This window comes from Genypterus blacodes, unplaced genomic scaffold (genome assembly GCF_046128005.1).
Source record: "Genypterus blacodes isolate CSIRO-AG114 ecotype Tasmania unplaced genomic scaffold, CSIRO-AGI_Gbla_v1 ptg000119l_1, whole genome shotgun sequence".
NCBI classification, from domain to species: domain Eukaryota; kingdom Metazoa; phylum Chordata; class Actinopteri; order Ophidiiformes; family Ophidiidae; genus Genypterus; species Genypterus blacodes.
In genome coordinates this window covers 289,221-309,276 of record NW_027466922.1, presented here as the reverse complement: position 1 = coordinate 309,276, position 20,056 = coordinate 289,221, and the positions used below count along the sequence as shown (strand labels likewise).

The following is a 20,056-nucleotide window of genomic DNA, read 5'->3' as shown; positions in this document are numbered from 1 at the left end:
GGCTCCACATCTCCTCTGCATAATTTAAATCAAGTAAACATCCTAAAGTCTAAGTATCCCTGTGTGAACTCGCGCTGACATAAACAGTCAGCAAACTTCCTCCCGACTTCCTTCTCCGAAAATCCCGCAGATCAATGGGGGAAAGCTTGGAGGATCCCAACATCAACTGCAGGCTCTCAGGAGAAGATTAGTTCAAGATGAGGAGGAAAACAGCGTCTCATAACACACACACACACACACACACACACACACACACACACACACACACACACACACACACACACACACACACACACACACACACACACACACACACACACACACACACACACACACACACACACACACACACACACACACACACACACAGGCCTGAGACGAGAACCGCTCAATCCATCCGCTCCTCTCCCGGCGGTGTGAAGCTCACAGAGCACCAGGCAGAGATATGAAGAAGTCGAGCAGACACAAAGACAACACTGTTTTGAAACTCCTCTTTTCTTCAGGGGGGGGGGGGGGAGAAAGGAAACAGGCATCTTATGAATATTTCAGCATGTGATCTCCGCGGGAGACGTGGACGCCGCGGCGGTTTCTCCCCAGCTCCTCTTCCTCTGCAAGACGCGCAAACAAGATTCGGCTAATTCATTCCAAAGGGCAGCCGGAGCCAAAACAAAAGGCAAAGAAGGGGGGAGGAAGAGGAGGGAAGGGGGGGGGGGGGGGGGGGGGGGGGGGGGGCTTCAGTGAGGATTCCCCCCCTCAGAAGGATCCACGTCCCAGGGTTCTGGTTAAACACGCTCATGGCTCAGGCTCATGTGAGGCTCATGAATGTTGCATGATGATCTTATCCGTGTTTATACTGACCTGGTTTCTCCTTGTGTGTGGAGATGACAGAGGAGAGGAGACGAGGAGACGAGGAGACGAGGAGACGACACGTTCCTCAGGCGTCACATGACTGTACTTACTGTTCAAGGCGCAGAGGAGCAATTAGGAAGAGACTGGGCCGCGAACCGAGACCTGAAGGATCGTCACCTCAGGTCTCGGCGCTGCCACAGACGGAGAGACGCTGTGTTTACATTCAGCGAGCAAGATCGTGCGTCTGTGCCGCCATGAAGGAAGGAAGAGGACGGAGTCAGACGCACGGGTGGAGTTAATAGGATTCTGCCGCAGTGAGAGGCCGGCTGAGGAGATGAGAGCGGACGAGCCTGAATGAATCCACTTACAGTCACAGGATCCTCAGGTTAAGGGTTCTTCCATTTGTGACGGGTAGAAGGTGAAAATAAAACACGTTCGGCTGTATAATCAAAGTTTGAACGAACTGAGCGAGACAGAAGCCTGAGGAACTCTTTGGTTTCTCTTTGTTTATGTGAGTTTTGCTGCAGTTGTCCTAGTTAGTTAGATCTTTGTTACATTTGACTTACAGGAAGACAAATATGGTTCGACAAAGTTAAGGCGTTCTTATGATTCCGCTGCTTCTACGACTCAGGCCCGTAAGTCTGCACAGGTGAGTGACAAGCTGATGACATGAGGCCTGAGACCAGAGAGAGAGGGAGGGAGGGCGAGAGAGAGTGAGAGTGGGAGAGAGAGAGAGAGGGAGAGAGAGAGAGCGAGGGGGAACTTTCCATTACTCCATTTTAATGAAGCACAACATGGAGCAGATCTCTTTAAATGCTTGTCAAAAACTACTCCGCCGCTACTTGAGGCGTAACTGTCCGTCAATCATCGTGGAGAAACGCTGCCCGAAGAGGAGGAGGAGGAGGAGCAAAAAGTCACCAAGAGACAGATAGACAGAGCAGTTTGTCTTCATGTCTCTGCCTCTGACTGCTCGCTTGTATCTATGTCTCCTGTAGTACAAACACCTGCTGCCCCCTCTGATGCCCTCTGGCGCCCCCGCTGGTCGGTCTCAGCCGTCTCACCTGCTGATGTGCAGCCGGTAATCAGAGCTGTGTTCTTCTCCTTTACAATCATTTCAAACAGCTCGTCCTGATGTCAGGCAGCGGGCAACAAGGGACCCGCCATGGCAGAGCCTGACACACACACACACAGCGTGAGTGTGTGTGTGTGTGTGTGTGTGTGTGTGTGTTTGTGTGTGAGCCCCTGTTCCTCCTTCCCCTTCTCCCCATTTACTCACATAACAGCCTTCACATTTCTACCTTCACTTCACAGGACATTCCCTCCCCTGAAGCAGATGAATCCCAGAAGAAGCTCTCCCTCTCTCACACACACACACATACATAAGCATACACACTCGCTCCTTCGTTCTCACCCCCCCCCCCCGCCGCACAGCTCCTCTGCTTCTCATGTTCCAGCAGAAATTCCTGAGAAAGCTGCAGCTTTGTGTGCAGCTTTGAGGAACAGGCTGCCTGCTGCATTATTCATGTCTCTCATCTCCTCGTCTCCTCTGTGTCAGAGTCCACCGGGCCCGGCTGCGTCTGAGGGGGACGGGGCAGCGAAGGAGATGATACAAGGTGAACAGGTGATCTAGGTCACGCTACCTCCCCGGCTGCAGGCGCCGCCCACGGGACGGAGAGACGGTGGACAGGCGGGAAAACCCAAACGGAATTCATGTCCATGCAGAACCAGCAGGGGGCAGGAAACCAACACACTTTACACACACAACTGATCTGATTCACACTCTGGCAGCAGCTCCTTCTTTCTTTCTTTCTCTTGGAGGAAACGTATGACCGCTACGACAAATCACAACAAATAGAACCTGAATAAATGTACAACTAAACACAGATATGAGGTCATTTGTTTTCCCGGCTTAAATGAAAACAAAGCCCTCATTGTGTGTGTGTGTGTGTGTGTGTGTGTGTGTGTATAAGCCACTCACCGAGTTGGACGGCACCCCCAGGTTGGTCTCCACGTAGGTCTCGGTCTTGGGCTCCACCGCCTGCTCGGCCTCCAGGATCTTCTCCACAGGCATGTCCTCGTTGGCACAGCTGGTGGACTCCACCTCGCTCTCGCTCCTCTCCTTGGCTCGCTGGCGCTCCTCCTGAACGGCTGCATGTAACAAAACTAGTTCCGGTCACTACTGCTGTTTTCACAGCGTCAAGAGCATCTGAGCCTCAGTAAACACACACACACACGCACACACACACACATCTACACACTGCTGAGATGATTTACACGCAAGAGGAAACTCCACTAGAAGCAGGAAGAATTGCAGAAAAATGTAAAGAGGATTTTTAAATTAAACAGAATTGAGTGGAAAAAAAACTCAGCATGAATTTTTCTATTATTCTTATTTTTATATTTAATTAAGTTTTTAAATGAGAGGGGAAAAAATTTATTGATTAATCAATTTTTCAGTCCTTAAAAAAAGCAGAACATGTCAGAATCAGACATTACATCATAACAGTGACATCATAACAGTGACATCACTGAGTATCGGACCAAAGTGACGTGATGGTAGATTGATGATTGATGATTGACACATGGATGAGCTGAGACCTCACAGCCTCTGTGTGTCTCCTCACCTCCTCACTTCTCCCCCTCGCATGCCGACCGAGCAACCAGTGTGTGCTTTAGATACACAACAGACACAAACACACACACACACACACACACACACACGTATATCTCCTCTGAGATGATTTCAAGCAAAACGCATCTCTGAATTTGTTTGCCGTCTTCAATCTCCCCTTTGAATTCTAACACACACACACACACACACACACACACACACACACACACACACACAAGGGCGCACACTCTTCACTGTGTGTGTGTGTGTGTGATGGCGGCCGTGTCATCAATCCCAGCCTCTGCAGAGCGTCTGGAGCACATTAAGGAGCCCGGCTCACTTTCTTATCACAGAGATGTGTTTTTCATGTCGCGCTGGACAACACACACACACACACACACACACAGACACACAGACACACACACACACACACACACACACACACACACACACACACACACACACACACACACACACACGTCGTCTTTTGAACACAAATCATTTATAGACGCATGAATAATGGAGAGGAGTCGCCGCTTATTTAAGCACGACGCCGCGGCCACGAGATCGTCTGTGTGACAGAGAGGAAACCACGCTGATCAATGAGGACTTTGTCTCGCAGCCTCGCTCTCTTTTTTCTCTTCTTCTTCTGGTCCATAGAAGCGTCTGGTTGAGGCAGGACCCCTCGGCCGTCCCCTCCTCTGATTGGCTTGGCGGGGGAGAGACAGGAAATGGTTTGTGTGCTGAGCAGACACGGAGGCTCACTGTGGCCCCGGCAGGAGAAACCGCACCTCCAGCCTCAAGAGAGGCCAGGACGGAAAGATGCGCGCGTGTGTGTGAGTGTGTGTGAGAGTGTGTGTGTGTGTGTATTCAGGCTATAACTCAGCTAATATAACACACCACAGAGAAGCACCGCGGCTTTAATCCGTCTCTCCCCCACACATCAGAAAGACGTTTGCTTTACTCCAAAGTTACGCACGATGAAGCTCTCTGGAAATTCTGTGTCAGCATGTCTACACACACACACACACACACACACACCTGGAGATCCCCCCCCCCCCCCCCCTCCCACACACACACACACAGACGTATCGCACACACACACACACACACACACACACACACAGAGGCTTGCAGGAAGATCCTCTTACGTTGACTCGACTCCAATTTCTGTTGGGGAATCGCAGAGGTCGTGAGCGGTGGGGAGGGAGGGGGGCGGGGCTCAAGGGGGCGAGGAGAGGAGAGGAGAGGAGGAAAGGGGCCCCCCGCTTTAGAGGAACTGCTGTCTGCTGGTGGAGGTCAGCCCAAGGGTAGCATGCTTGTGTTGGAGTCAGCGAGAGGTGAGCCGGGCTGAAATCATGTTAGCTTTATTCCCCCAGACTGAGGGAGCATAAATTCATTTAATCCTGTTTTTCTGTGGATTGGCTTCGGCCCTGTTGGGCTCTGCTGCCTTGTTCCCCTAACGCAGCCCTCAGGGCCGAGCGAGGCGGAGAGAGAGAACCAGAGACAGAGAGAGAAGAAGAAGAAGAAGAAGAAGAAGAAATACAATCAAAGCAGGAGCGGAGAGAGGAGGATGACGAAGAAGACAGAAGCCCCCAGAATGCATCACTCCAAGAAACAAACGTGTCTCCATATACAGGTTTAAGGCGTGCACACACACGCACACACACCTCGCTCTCCTTGAAACCACGCAGGGTGTGTGTGACTTCTCTACAGTAACCGTGGCGATCGTATCGGGGAGAGGCAGTAATTGATTTGCTGAAGTGCGAATATTCCTCACACCTTCCTCCTCGAGTGTTAAAGCTCACACCCTCTGCCTCGTCTTCCTCACCTCACCCAGCTGTTGCCGTTGGATCGGACACACACTCGCCCGGCTCTGTGACGAAGAGCTCGCGTGTCTAAACGGACCAAACGCTCGACTCTCGCCTCAAATCATCGCGTGTGATTAATTTCAACGTCTCCACGCGTGTCTTCTGTTCAGATGAGTGCGATTCTCTGCAGCAGTCGTGCACACGGAGCTCACACACACACACACACACTCACGTGCTCAGGTGAAGAAAGACAAATCATTCTAAGTCGACAGGCTGCAGGTTCAGGTCTGAGCGCTGGATCATTAAGGGGGCACAGGAGCGGGAGCGGTGACATGCAGGCGGGAGTTTGGCTTCCTGCTCTCCCACAGGAGCGCCTGTTTCCACAAATCCTCTCCCTGCATCTACACACACACACACACACACACGTACACACACACACCAGACAGAAACGCTGAGCTGCTCGGGGCTGCGAATACAAGCCGCTACGTTTTAGTTTGCCCCAAAAAGTGGCGCCTGGAGCAGAACAAAGCTAATTACGGTAGAAGAGGAGCGGCGGCTGCCAGGAACACAACGTGACGGGCGGGGGGGGAACACGGAGAAAGTGAACATTTGGCACTGGCGGGACAGGAAACAAAGTTGCGGATCTGAAAAGACGGAAGCGGAGGAAGAGGAGGAGGGACCGTCGTCATCGTGTGTTTGTCCCTACAAACTTTTCACCTTTTCAGCGGAGAACATTTCATACCAAAAGTAACTGTCCGTGTGTTTAAACAGGCAGAACTGCGGCTCTGTGACCACACACACACACACACACACACACACACACACACACACGCTGGCTCGCACGCATAACTTCAGAGGTCGTGAGTCACGCAGGAGTCACGGCCAATTTACAAGCATTCTTCCTTCCGGCGTCACTTTGAAAACTCAAAATTAGATTTATTCTGAGGAGCACAGAGGCTTCTCCACTAAACCATCAGAGCACCACAGAAGAAGAAACACAGGGAGCGTTAGAGAGGTTAGATAGGTGACATTATCCTCAACGGTATGTGCTGTACCTTCTCTCTTCATGCCCATAGCCAGACACTTCTGGTAGCGGCAGTACTGGCAGCGGTTCCTCTGACGCTTGTCGATGACGCAGTCTTTGTTGTCGCGGCACGTGTAGGTCAAGTCCTTACGCACCGTCCGCTTGAAGAAACCTTTGCATCCTTCGCAGCTGTACACCCCGTAGTGTTTACCTGAGGGGAGAGAGAGAGAGGGGGACAGGGGGGAGAGAGGGAGAGGGAGAGAGAGAGAGAGAGAGAGAGAGAGAGGGAGAGAGTGAGAGGGAGGGTGAGAGAGAGAAAGAGAGAGTGAGAGGGGGGAAGAGAGAGAGAGAGAGAGAGAGAGAGAGAGAGGGTGGGGAGAGAGAGAGGAGGGAGAGAGAGAGACAAAGAGAGAAAGAGAGAGGGGGGAAGAGAGAGAGAGGGAGGGGGACAGACAGGGAGAGAGGAGAGACAGAGAGAGAAAGAGAGAGAGGGAGAGAGAGGGGGGAAGAGAGAGAGAGAGACAAAGAGACAAAGAGAGAGGGGGGAAGAGAGAGAGAGAGAGGCAGACAGACAGAGGGAGAGAGGAGAGACAGAGAGAGAAAGAGAGAAAGACAGAGAGGGAGAGAGAGCGAGAGAGCAAGACAGAGAGTGAGGGGTGAAGAGAGAGAGAGAGAGAGAGAGAGAGAGAGAGAGAGAGAGAGAGAGAGAGAGAGGAGAGATTTGGATGTCAGCAGAGATGAGATGAACAAACTTGAATGCAGCTGTTTGATCACCATGGTGACCTCAGCACACGACATCATACATTTAAGACACTTTGTTGATTGCCGCGTGGCCAAACAGTGTATTTGATATCAATCAGATTATCTGCTGATTTTTCCTCCCAGGCGTTGTTGTTGTTGTTTGACACGTTGCCGTGGCGTCCTGCAGAAGACAAACAGCTGCTGACAGATGCATTCTGGGGCTTTGCAGGCTGCAGATTCCTGTAAGCTGTAAACTCATTTACCTGATTTATCTTTTCATCGTATCCATTCATCACCTCGTGTCGTGACGCCGAATAGAGTCTTCCTCTAATCTTCGCCACTCATCAAACACAAAGTATCTTCCTCCTGCTCCTCTGCACTCTCTGCTGCTCCTGGTGTCAGACTCCTTCCTTTGTTGGCTCTGTGCTGCTCAGACCACCAGAGAAGACAAATACAGCCTGCGAGCGGCTAAATGAAGCGTGACCTCGCCGCCGCAACTTTGTTTTCATTTCCCCCTCGGGTGTGTGTGTGTGTGTGTGTGTGTGTGTGTGTGGCGCTGACGACGCAGGATGACAAGAAAGCTGAATGAGATAACTTAACCCCCGCCGCCCCCGCCCCTCCTACCAAAAAAACGCCTTTTATAAACCTTAATAAACACCGGAGGACTCAGGTTTGAAGATGAGCAGAAGGTTTGAATGTTTAAGGTGTTCAGTAAATCAAACACACTCCACTCCACAAATAACAAAGAAAACATCCAGACGACGGAGGAGAGGCTAAGTGTTTGTAACAATCAGCAAACTGCACAATAACAGCGTCTGAGCGTTCACGCACGTCACGCCTGCTGAATCACAGACGGGTTCGGTTGCCAAGGACACCGTTTGGATTTCATGACAGTTCTCTCACGATTGTTAAGCCTCATAGACGACGACAACAACAACAACAACAGCAGCAGCAGCAGGAGATGAGCGTGACGCCAAGTTTGGACTCTTGTTTTCGCAAATTCAAAGTCTGGCTCCTCTGCCTTGAAGGTGGCGTCGCTACGGTGACCGGGAATAACGCGGGTAAAAACACAGGTTGTAGTCTGAATGTTGCATGTTGTGTCAGAATGTTGCTGAATGTTGCGGCTCCATGATGAAGCTTTGATGGCTGAACGCTGCTTTGGAGTCGGGGAAAAACATTTTTTAGTTTTTTTTGCTGTTTTGATCTGAAATTCTATTCAAATTGGAGCAGATTTGGTTGTGTTACGCTGTCAGACTCTGGCTTCTTCAGCTTTTCTTCTCCTTTGCCTCCGTGGGGTCCCTGTCAGCCCACCCACAGGTCGGGACGGGAGAGGATGAGTGACGGGCCACGCGTGGTTTCCCCTCAGACTCCTTCTCTGAGTCCTTTCAGTCCTTTTCTTTGAGCTTTGGTTTCATCACAGTGCGTCCAGCTTCTCTCCCTCTGATGCTGCTGATGCTGCTGCTGCTGATGATGATGTCACCATGGAGTTTCTCAGGCGTGGATTCAATCTCGCCACATTTAGTCCATGTTTCCAAAAAGATCTCCAGAGGCACTGAGCTGTGTAGTCCTGCCAGACTGGTCTTTGGGGGTCTGTAGGGGTCTGTGGGGGTCTGTAGGGGTCTGTAGGGGTCTGTAGGGGTCTGTGGGGGTCTATGGGTGTCTATGGGGGTCTGTAGGGGTCTGTGGGGGTCTGTAGGGGTCTGTAGGGGTCTTGGTCTCTGGAGGTTCTTCATTCAGACAACCAGAATCAGAAACAAGCTGCAAGGTCTCTCACATTCTTTCAGGATTTCTTCTTCTTCTAAAGTGTAAAAAGCTTCTTCTCTTCATGCTGATGGCGTCCCACAATCCTGCGCTTGAATAATAGATGAAGCTGAGAGCTGATTGGTCGTCTCACCACCGGCCGACTTCATACAAACAATTTCTCAAGGACATTCGGAAGAAGTTTGGATGAAATAAAAGCAAACTGTTGGATTCAGCTGAGCTCCGTTTAACTCAGAAGATCTTTCATCTATTTACAAAAGAAATGATACGATCCATACAGGAACTCTGGGTTCAGAGAAGGAGCTGGAGCTAAACTGGAGCTAAACTGCATAGCTGCTCAACCAGCTCGCTGCTCAGAAACCTAATGATGCTTGTTTCAACATAAAACACGATTATTCATCTTACTTATGCAGAAAAATGCAGCAGGGTCGCCTTAATTTTGTCACCTCAGCATGATTCTTACATCCATGCAGGAGGTTTTGGTCTCACTGAGTTGAGTTCAGTTAAATTTGGGCCACTGGTGGAGAAGAAGGAGAAGAAGAAGGAGAAGGAGAAGGAGAAGGAGAAGAAGAAGCTCACCTGAGGACCGGTCTCCACAGATGGCACAGATGTGTTTGGTGAGCGACAGGACCGTGCCTGAGGGCTGGGCCGGCACCTTCATCACGCCGTTGAGGCCCAGCGGCGGCTTGATGTCCTCCGTGCTGCTGACCGAGTTCATCGGCGAGTTCAACTGCAACATCAACACGCACAAACACACACACACACACCACAGGTCACCAAGCAACTCCAAGCAACAATGCGTACAACGACGGCACCCGGCTCCTGTTTACATCATGACATCACGTGTTGAGCCCCGCATGACACACAGGGGGTGCAGAGGAGGATAACATGACGTCTCCTAGTGGATACAGATGGTCAGACTGCAGCCGTCTCTCTCTCTCTCTCTCTCTCTCTCTCTGTTTCCCTCCTCCCTTCACTTCCTTCTGTTTCAGATCTAAATCTGGAGCAGTGGGATCCTGCACCACTCCACCCCGGGAACTCTTTTATTCATGGTCTCCAACAAGACACCCCCCTTCCTCCCTCCCTCCCTCCCCCCTTCCTCCTCCCCCCTCCTCCCCCCTCATCCCACCCGCGGCTCCCAAATGTTCGACACCAGCGCGGCGCCGTTGCAAAATTTATCAGTACAGCCGAATAAAGAGGCAGAATTTGTTTTAGTGTGAGTGCAGCTGGAGCCCCGAGTCGTACGCTCGCTCCCTCGCTCGCTCCCTCCTCTCCTCTACGGGAAGAAAAAGAGGCACTTTGATAAAATTCATCTAAAGTGACCTCCCCTCCTCTCCTCTCCTCTCCTCTCCCTTCCTCTCCTCGCCTCAGACTAAAAGCGCAGAGCAAGAGGAGGCTAATTATTCTAAGTAGCTACATGCTGTTTCCAGAGTAGATAAAAGTTAGAGGGCAGCAGGAGGGAAACGATCCTAAAACACTGAGCGTTACGTTTCATCTCATAAAAGTGCCGATCCGGGTCCAAAGCTTCAGAACGGCTTTACTACAGCGCACACACACACACACACACACACACACACACACACACACACACACACACACACACACACACACACACACACACACACACACACACACACACACACACACACAGTGGCGGGGGCCAGAGTTGGCAGAGCGATGACACGGACTCATGCAGCCAGACGTGTTTTCATTAAGTGTGCACACTAGGGACACATGTGACAGCACAAACACGTCTGGGCTCTAATTATAACCCACAATGCAACAGGGAGACTCAGGGCCAGACAGAGGAACCATTTAGTCCTGGTGATCCTGGTAAAGACAGAGCCCACATACGGTAGGCGTGTGTGTGTGTCTCTGTGTGTGTGTGTGTGTGTGTGTGTGTGTGTGTGTGTCCCTCAGCTATGTTTGGGGAGATCTGACACGCCTCTCATCACAAACAGGTCCTAGAACACGTTTAAAGACTCAAACAATCGCTTCGTCTTTAATATAAACTTACACACACACAGATGGACCCACACACACACACACACACGGAGACAAACAGCTCCTCAGCATCCCAGGTGACGTATGGAATCATCACACACAGGAAGACGCCCTGATTGCCACCACACACACATTTATGATGAATTCCAGGCTGCACAGATGTGATGAGGTCTTCAGATGTAAACCTGTTGCAGTCCGTCGTGTGTGTGTGTGTGTGTGTGCGTGCGTGCGTGCGTGCGTGTGGATGATGGATCACCTGGAGGGTCTGCAGGGTTCAGGAGGTGAAGCCCTCCGACACACCAAAGTCATCAGCTCACACACTCACACTGACCCCTGACCTGCTCTGCACGCTGTGTTTATACACACACACACACACACACACACACACACACACACACACACACACACACACACACACACACACACACACACACACACACACACACACACACTATTTCCCTGTCACAACTTTGTATCATCAATATCAAACCAACTTCTTCATCTCTCAGAGGAACTAAGTCGTCTTTTAAACTCAAACTCAGCCTGAATCAGACTCAGCTCGTCTCCTGTCAGCTTCCTGTACGTCTCTCTCACACACACACACACCATTGTGTTGGGAATGTGCACTTCACACACAGGAGGATGCATTACTTGTTTGGTAGCAGCTCCAGCAGCCTGTGTGTGTGTGTGCGGTGTGTGTGTGCGTCTCTCTCTCTGCACCCAGCATGAGGTCTTACCTCTGTCCAGGTCTGCTCTCTTCCCCCCGCAGCGCCGCTCTGACAGAGCCGTCTCCCGGGCTGAGATCGCCTCTATCAAACCCTCTGTCTGCCTGACAGAAAACACTCTTCCACTCACAATCTATTTTCAGTGAAACCTGCAACTCAATCTGGGCAACACGCTTCCCCACGGCGGGGTGGACCGGGGGGCCGGGGGGGCCAGGGGGGGCCAGGGGGGGCCTTTCTTTCTCTTCTGCCCCCATGGCAGTGGAGGCAAGGCGGGGGGATTAAAGCGGCTCAGGCCTCTGGAAATAGAATACATGCTCCCTCCCCGAAAAAACACATACATGTGACCCTTCACATGCCAGCTGTGTGTGTGTGTGTGTGTGTGTGTGTGTGAGTGTGTGTGCAGCAGTATCTCCTTGGGAAACCCCTTGACGATCAAATGCTCGCTCGCCCGCCCGGTCCCTCGCTCGCTCGCCTGCAGCCTCCTGCTCGCGCTCAAGCTAGCTGGCGGTGTTTCTTGCGCGCAGACGGAGCAGAAGACAGAGACCAGGCCGTGTTTAACATCAAAGTTCTCAAATGTAGGACACGAGGATCCCTGCAGAACGGCGTACAGCGTTAGCGGCCCACATGAGTAACAACGCTTCATATGCCGGAGGTGTTACATAACATGTAGAGGACGGAGCGGGGGGACATTTAGTACAGCGAGGGTCTCCGTCTGCTCCTGGGTGTCACATTCTTCACCCATCTGATATATGTGATTATGTGTCCTGTGCCACCCGCAGGCTGCTGCTCACTGCGCGCACACACACACACACACACACACACACACACACACACACACACACACACACACACACACACACACAGGACACTCATTTAGACTTCCTTTAAGAGTCTCAGCCTTCAGAGAGGACAATGCCGCTCAGATCCAGTGATATCCAGCCCCGCTACACTTCAAAAGACACGAGACGAGCCAGTGAACACATCTTAGAACACTCGTACATACAAGAGAGAGAGAGGAGGAGGAGGAGGAGGTTTGGATGTTCATCCACTAAATCACATCAGGAAGGGAACGGAGAACTTTCTCTTCCTAATTCAAGAAACAGATTTGAGACATATTGCTGCAACCGACTGATCCAAAGCGTCCGAGCTCTGCCTGCTGGCTCCTCGCTCGTGAAGCAGAAAGCTTTGAGAGATTTGGAGCGATTATGGCCTGGAAGGAGGAGGGGTGTGTGTGTGTGTGTGTGTGTGTGTGTGTGAGAATCAGATGAGACACAGTAAAGGAAGTTAACTTTCATCACGCCGACAGCCTTGAAAGATGCCTTGAAAGTTCTACTTTGTGTTAAAAATACACTTAAGCCTTTGGGGAACAACTTACAAAAAAGATTTTCCAGTTGTAACTAATGTCTTACTTTAGATGATCCTGATGTGTTTCTAACCCGTTTGTTAAAGCTTCTATCATCATTACGGCCCTGAGATGAGGATTCTCTCTCCCCGTGTTCCACCTACTTTGGCTTGGAAGGAGGTACAGAGTTACTTCTACTTGATCAAGGTGAACAAACTGATCGTCTATCCATAGCGCTCAATGGTTACCATGGTGCTGGAGGTACTCTTCATTTAATTTGGGTTTGTACATCTAAGCAAGGAGAACTACAGAAACATCTAAACAGACGAAGGAAGTTTCCACAACTTGGCAACCCGGAAATGCTTCTTATAATTGTGGTTTCAATTAAACTACAAAGTCTTCATAATGATAAACCATCAGTTAGTCAGTCTGAGTTGTAATATTGTAAATAAAGGCCCACATCCTCTCTTTAATCCACATTCATTTAGAGAAGAGTGAGTAATCTAAGCAGCTCAGTCCTATAGAAGTATTTGTATGCTACAGCAACACGCAGGATGGAGGGAATAAAGAGGGAGAGAGCGAGTCCCAGAGTGAGCGGAGGAGAAGAGGAGCCAGGAGACAGCGGAGGCCTCTGCTTAAGTCGAGGCTTAGTTGCTCTTCACAGAGAGAGCGAGAGAGAGAGAGAGAGAGAGAGCGCAGACTGGGCTGGTAAAGACACTTCAAACGCAGACATCAAATCCTCACGCGCCGCTCGCCGCTCCGTGCGCAAACCCTCGCGTAAGGAACTTGGGCGCTTTCACAGTTCAAGGGCACCTTTTGAGAAGAGACCGAGAGAAAGTTTCTTCTTCTTCTTCTCGCCCGAGTAGAAGTCTATCACAGAGCTTCACAGTCTGAAGCTTTCACAATCCAGCGATATCGATCTGGATCCCTAAACTGAATCACAGCCCGGTGCTCAATGCCTCAAACTCTTCAACCTGAGAACCTGACCGTCATATAAACATACAGCAGATAAAAGTGAGGAGTAAAGCAGATCGGCTCTCCTTCTGCTCTGTCCTTCTACAACCTAAACTGTGTCTGTAACTCTTTTTACAGCGCCGGTTTTGGAGGTTTGGAGTTTAGCCGCGGTGACAAAATGTAAACAAGTGACAATAACAAAACACTACAGGGCCGGGACACTTAGAGAGCCGCTTTAAGGATCATTAATCAATGCAACTCCCATTTAAAACACTCACACTGGAACAGGAGTGTGTGTGTGTGTGTGTGTGTGTGTGTGTGTGTGTGTGTGTGTGTGTGGCAGCAGAGGGGACACAAATCACCTATTGACAGGGGACAACACCTAAGCCGACCTCGCCTCAGGGGATCAACGGAGGCGAGGACAGGGATCAGGTCACGATCGTCACCCGAAGATAACCTCCCGTCACCTTTGACCTCTGACACCTCCGCACAATCACTTCCTGCTAAAAAGCTCCATCTTATCTGGACGGCCGCCTCAAAGCACGAGAGGAATGAGCCAGGACTTTCTTCCTATCCCCGCAGCACGTGTGTGTGTGTGGGTGTGGGTGCATGTGTGTGTGTGTGTGCGGGGGGGCGCGGGCGTCCGATCTGGACCGAGGCGGGGGTCAGGTTTCACACAGGGAGGTCTGTTAATGGGTTGGTTTCTCCTGTGGCCTTCGGTGTGTATTCATACTGAGACAACCTTCAGGATCACTTACAGCACGGTTACAAGTCTGACAGACACCTGTCACACACCCGCAAATCATCACACCCCTGGGCACAAACACACACACACACACACACACACACACACACACACACCAAACAAACGGCTCCATTACACTGTTGATTAGTCAGTTTATTTATTTGGTTTCCTCGTTCTTTGCCGAAAACCTCCAACTTGTAAACAACAACAAATCAACTTCTTTCGTAATGGATATGACTTCATCTGAAGCTTTGAGTGACAGCTTGTCTTCACAATAGAGAGATTCTGAGAACACTTCCTTTTCTCTCTCTGGACAGAATTTAGCAGAAGCTGACATTCCTCCAGACAGCTGGGAGACTTCCAGCTCCGGCTCCACGCTGTGCCACACCACATAAAATGAATCAATGCAGGCGCTGCAGGAACACGTGTGTGTGTGTGTGTGTCTGTGTGTGTCTGTGTGTGTGTGCGTGTTTCCACTCAAACTTCTGCTACACTGCATACAGAATGTTAAGACGATCAGCAGCATGAAAGCCAGTGAGTGTTACTGCAGTGAACTGGGAATACACACACACACACACACACACACACACACACACACACACACACACACACACACACACACACACACACACACACAGACACACACACAAACACACAGCTGGTGTCTTGTGTGTTTGTCTAAGTGTTATATTTTATGCAACCATGGGAGTTAACGTGCGTGTGTGTGTGCAGCATATGTGTGTGTGTACCTGCATGTACATCTTTCTGTTTGTTTGTACTTTTTCTTTGCATGTTTGTGTATATTTGTATATTTCCCTGAGCATTTGTGCCTGTCTATGCAAATGTGTTTGTGTTTCATGGATTTGTTTCATGCTTTGTGCGCATATATGCTGTGTGTGTGTGTGTGTGTGTGTGTGTGTGTGTGTGTGTTTGTGTTTTCAGAGACGTGGCACTGCTCCTGTGGGCATCACACACACACACACACACACACACAGGCAGGCTGCCTCTGACAGAGCCGCTCTCTCACACGCCTGACGCTCAGGCTGTCCTGTTCCATTCCGTGCCGGAAATCCTTCACGGCGTGTTTGCATTGTAACCTCCCGCTCACGTCGCCTCGTCGCTCGCTCGCTTCAGGAGCGACTCGCCACTTTCAAAACTCACGGCACAAACTTTGGAAATACAGAAACAGAAATGCAAACAAATATGTGCGACCCGACGCAACGGGATAACGACGATTTCACACCAATCAATGAATACGACACCATCTTCTCTCTCAGGACTCAGGATTCATTTAAATTTCATTTCCTTTGTCTCTGTAATTCCTTTCTTTTCACAACTTTGTATGCCTATTAGGGAGTTTTTCCTCCTCGGGCGGGTCTGGAACCATTTGTTCTGCGGGCCCGTGACGCCTCTGAGACCCTGGATTGAACCCAAAGGTCATTTCTTCTGGTCTGAACGGGTCAAGAGACGAAGTACGAGCTTCATATTCTGGGAGTCCAGCAGAGTTTCCACTGTCCGCTCTTCCTCCTCCAGCACGTAATGGAGCGCTCATTCTATTTTCCACCGGCAGCTCGCTTGAAGCTTTGGATACCCTCATGTTTTCCCTGTCGAACCTTGCGTACAGACTGACCGACTCCTGTTTATCCCAAAGTAATGTGGTAATATTCAGATTTAAATTTCCATAAGAGCGTGACCCTGTGAGTCAACATTGGCTCCAGACAGGAAGACGTTCAGCCAGATAGAAGCCACAAGTGACACAATGTACAAAGTCAAAGAAATCCGTAGATAATAGATGAAAAAAGAGCTAAATATTCCCAGAAATCCCTCAAAAATCGAGGAAATGTGAGATAAAAATGCAAAAATGTCTGCGTGTACGTCTGTGTGTGTGCGTGTGTGTGTGTGTGTGTCAGCGGCAAGAAAGGAGCAGAAGTCCCGGCACTCCAAAGTGTTGTTCCACTTCAGAGGTGTGTGACGGCGCACATCTGTCCGCACAGGCACACACACACTTTACTCCGGGTTTAGAGTAAATGTGTTCATCTCAAACCACAGCTCGGGTCTCAAACCTCATGTTGTTTCTCTCTCCACCTTTAAAGCCGGCAAGGTTCCAACATTGCGGCACCGCAAACACCTGGAGCTGGATCACCAGACCTCTAACAGTTCAGACCTCTAACCAAGCAAACACACAACTGAGAACCTGTACCGACAAACTGTGAGGAAGAGTACAAAGTTTCAGGCTTTGTTGAGCTTCACACCAGCGTCTGTGTGTCAGTGAGTGTGCGTGTCTAAACATAGTCCCACATTAGTTACATTTCCTTGAGCTGCCCCATCAGGAGGAGAAGAATGGACAAACGGTCTCTAACGGCTACCTGGAGACAGCTTTGGCTAAAAACATTCCCCCCGCCCCCTCATCCATTTGAGGGCTGATTGACGTCGGGGAGCATTAACTGTCCTCCCGAGGCCTCTACACACGGCCCCATTGTGCAGCCATTAGAGCCCTGCCACCATGATGTCATGCAGAGTGACTACATCCAGGTCCATCAAAGAGGATTGCTGCTTTATTGCTCCGACTCAGGAAAGGGCTGCAGTCCACTACTCTACTCTATACTCCCTCTCTCTCTCTCTCCTTCTCTCTCTCTGTCCTTCTGCACTACAGCGTGTTATGTTTCAGTCTCCTAGCGACCCTCCCCTAAACAAAACGGACCCAATGCGGCCCATGACATCACCGCCGCCTCTCACTCACATCCTATTAGACGTGCGTTCCGTTTCTTGCGTAAGTGTTTACACCTTTCTCGCGTTATCGCTGGACTCGCTCGGAAACACTCTTTGCTTTGTTGCTTGGTCTCTGAGGCTCGAGTGAGAGACACTGCGGGGCCTGGAGTTGGTTTGGGATTGTCAGGAAGGTTTCACAGGGAGCAGAGGAAGCCAGAGGGCTAGACGGAGCCACAAGATGGAAAATTAAGTCAGTAGTGGCTGTGGGTTTGTGTTTGAGCCAGCGATAAAGAATCCCTTTCAGCCGAAACAACGGCCAGACAAGTCTTCCCATTGTCACTGGAAGTGTAAAATGTGATCCACCCCTCTGCCTAATCCCTTCCAGCTGCCTGCCGAGCTGCGGCGTCGGCGATGGGAGAGACGGTCTCCGTTTTAGTCGGAGGCTCTAGCCCGCAGATACCAGCGAAGGGGGGGGGTCTGATCCTAACGTGGCCTGGCATCGCCCCCTGACCGGATGCCCTGGAAGACATCGATCCGTCTTCTCTCTCGATGTCTTCGACCAGAGACTGGAGAGAAACCCACTTAGTGAAAGATAAAGTATCCTTATCCAGCGTCCATCCATCCATGAAGACAAATTCTTTCTGTCAAAATCTCTCAGTTGAAGGCCTGTGTGGGCCTCACCGGAACAATGCGGGCGTTATACTGACACGAAACCATATACACACACACACACACACACAAGGACACTAAGAGAGAATGAAGCCGCTATAGCCGAGTCGAGTCCCTACACACACTTACTCTAAACCCACTTCACGACTGTGTGTGTGTGTGCGTGTGTGTGTTTGGATGTTGGGGACAGAGCTCCAGAGGAAAGTTCTCCGTCTCTTTCTGCAGATGTAAGACCTGGCGGATGATAAAGGGGGCGGCCGGGTCTTTACATGTGGTTTGGCTTTTCGGAGGTCGCAGAATTCAACTAAGAATACGGGTTTTGTTCCTCCTGTCCCCGGTCTTCACGGAGGTTGTCATTTGTGTCTTTGAAGTGGAGCCTGGTGTGCTTCTACGGTTTACTTCTACTTCATCATGGAATCAGACATGTGGAGATTTAACCCACACTGGTCGTTAGAATACCCTGCATGCATGCAAACGCATTAAGAGAGAGAAGAGCTCAACTTAGGGCAGAGTCAATGTTTCTGTGGTTGTGGGATGTACACGGTACACAGTGTGTGTCCGCTTGTGTGTGCATATGGTGTGTGTGTGTGTGCGCGTGGTTGGTGTGTACCGAAACTCTGGGTGGTTTAGGAGGGAAAGGCCCGACTTCTGACCTCATTCCAGTCGACTGCCCGTGAAAAAAGCAGCGTTGAGAGCAAAGTGGCGTTTGCCGTATGACTCAAATCGTGTTTCATCAGACGAGCCGCGCCTCAGCACCGCAGGGCCCCGCAACCATCTTCATCCTCATCCAGCCACGGTCCCTGTCCCCCCCTGCCCCCACACACACACACACACACACACACCACCCTCTCAGCGCTCATACGCTCAGAAAAGGGCAGCAGCAGTCGGGGTTAAGCTAAGACCGTTCCTTACTACCTTCATCTGCTTCTGAGGGCGGTTTCATTCAGCAGATTATATTAAATCTTAAAGTTTCATATAGATTTGGAAAACTGCTGGTGCATAAAGGCTTCAGTTGTCTTTCTCATTTTGAAACTAGTTGTTCTTTTCTCCTCCACTGCAGACTTTCTCACACTTTGTGATGCGGCGGTTTGTGTCAAAGTTATTTTCTTCCGCCGGCTGCAAGGTGGCAGTTTCTCTGAGCTGCTTTCTGACAGTTCACTGGTACAGAATGTGCCGATGGTAATACGGATGTAGAGCTGAGCTGAGCTGAGCTGAGGGGGGAAGCTCGCAATTTATCAGTCAATCTATGTCTCGACCCCCTGCTCTGGGAGCTCTGGGTGGTGGCTAACATCAGGACAAACACCTGCTGAGGTACTTCTGTTCTTCACCCTTTCATTCGTCTCCTCTCGTGAAGTTTTAGGAAATTTTCAAGGACTTTTCTGGGGCTTTTTCAGCTGTAATCTATCAATCTATCAGACAGGAAACCAGACGTGACTCATAAGGCGAGTGCCACCTTGATTTCCTGCACCCCCGATTAGCAACTGTGTCAAGGTGCTCTTCGTCACGCAGCTGTTAAAACGGGCAGCAACACCATGAAGCAAAGTGAAACATGTCGAGTAGAGAAAGTGCATAATAAAAATTGCAGATTCTTTTCCAACTGCATAACAAATATGAAGCTCAGAGACGGAGACGGCACAACGAGGATGAAGATGAAGGGGAGTCAGGAGTGGGGGGAGTAGACAGAGGAGGAGGAGGGGGGGAAAGAAGAGGAAGAGGAGGAGGAGGAGGAGGAGGAGGGGGGGTTCTAGCCATGATTGTGGTGGCTTTCAGAGAATGCCTGTTAATCCACACTTGACTCCGTTACATTTGGGACTCTTTCGCTTAGAACACGGCGATAAGCTCGACAATACCTCCGAAACACTCGTCCCAAAACACAATCACACTGCAGACACACTTCAGCAGAATTACTAATGAACACAAAAAAAAACCCAGCCCAGCAACTCCATTTTGGGGAGGGGGGAGGCAGGGGGGGAGACAGGGGGGGGAGACAGGGGGGGGGGGGGACTGTTTCAATTTCAGATATGGGTCCAGACAGAAACTGGGCCACTGAAGGCTTTGATGTCTTAATTGTGTTTTTTTTTCTTTTTTTCCCCCCTTTTCACGCCAAAGAA

General features: G+C 50.4%; 1 protein-coding gene across 5 annotated transcripts in view; it reads right to left on the bottom strand.

Moving 5' to 3' along the window:
* The window catches only part of rxraa (retinoid X receptor, alpha a), an 85,543-nt gene that overhangs the window by 10,216 nt on the left and 55,271 nt on the right, over positions 1 to 20,056 (bottom strand). For 2 of the 5 annotated variants that reach the window (XM_076162037.1, XM_076162041.1), the window contains 3 exons: positions 9,377 to 9,537; positions 6,327 to 6,506; positions 2,828 to 3,012 (listed from right to left, as the gene is read on the bottom strand). In XM_076162037.1, coding sequence (XP_076018152.1) covers positions 2,828 to 3,012; positions 6,327 to 6,506; positions 9,377 to 9,537 — 526 coding nt within the window. The remainder of the gene's footprint in view (positions 1 to 2,827; positions 3,013 to 6,326; positions 6,507 to 9,376; positions 9,538 to 20,056) is intronic. The other 3 variants (XM_076162038.1, XM_076162040.1, XM_076162039.1) reach the window with 3 other exon arrangements.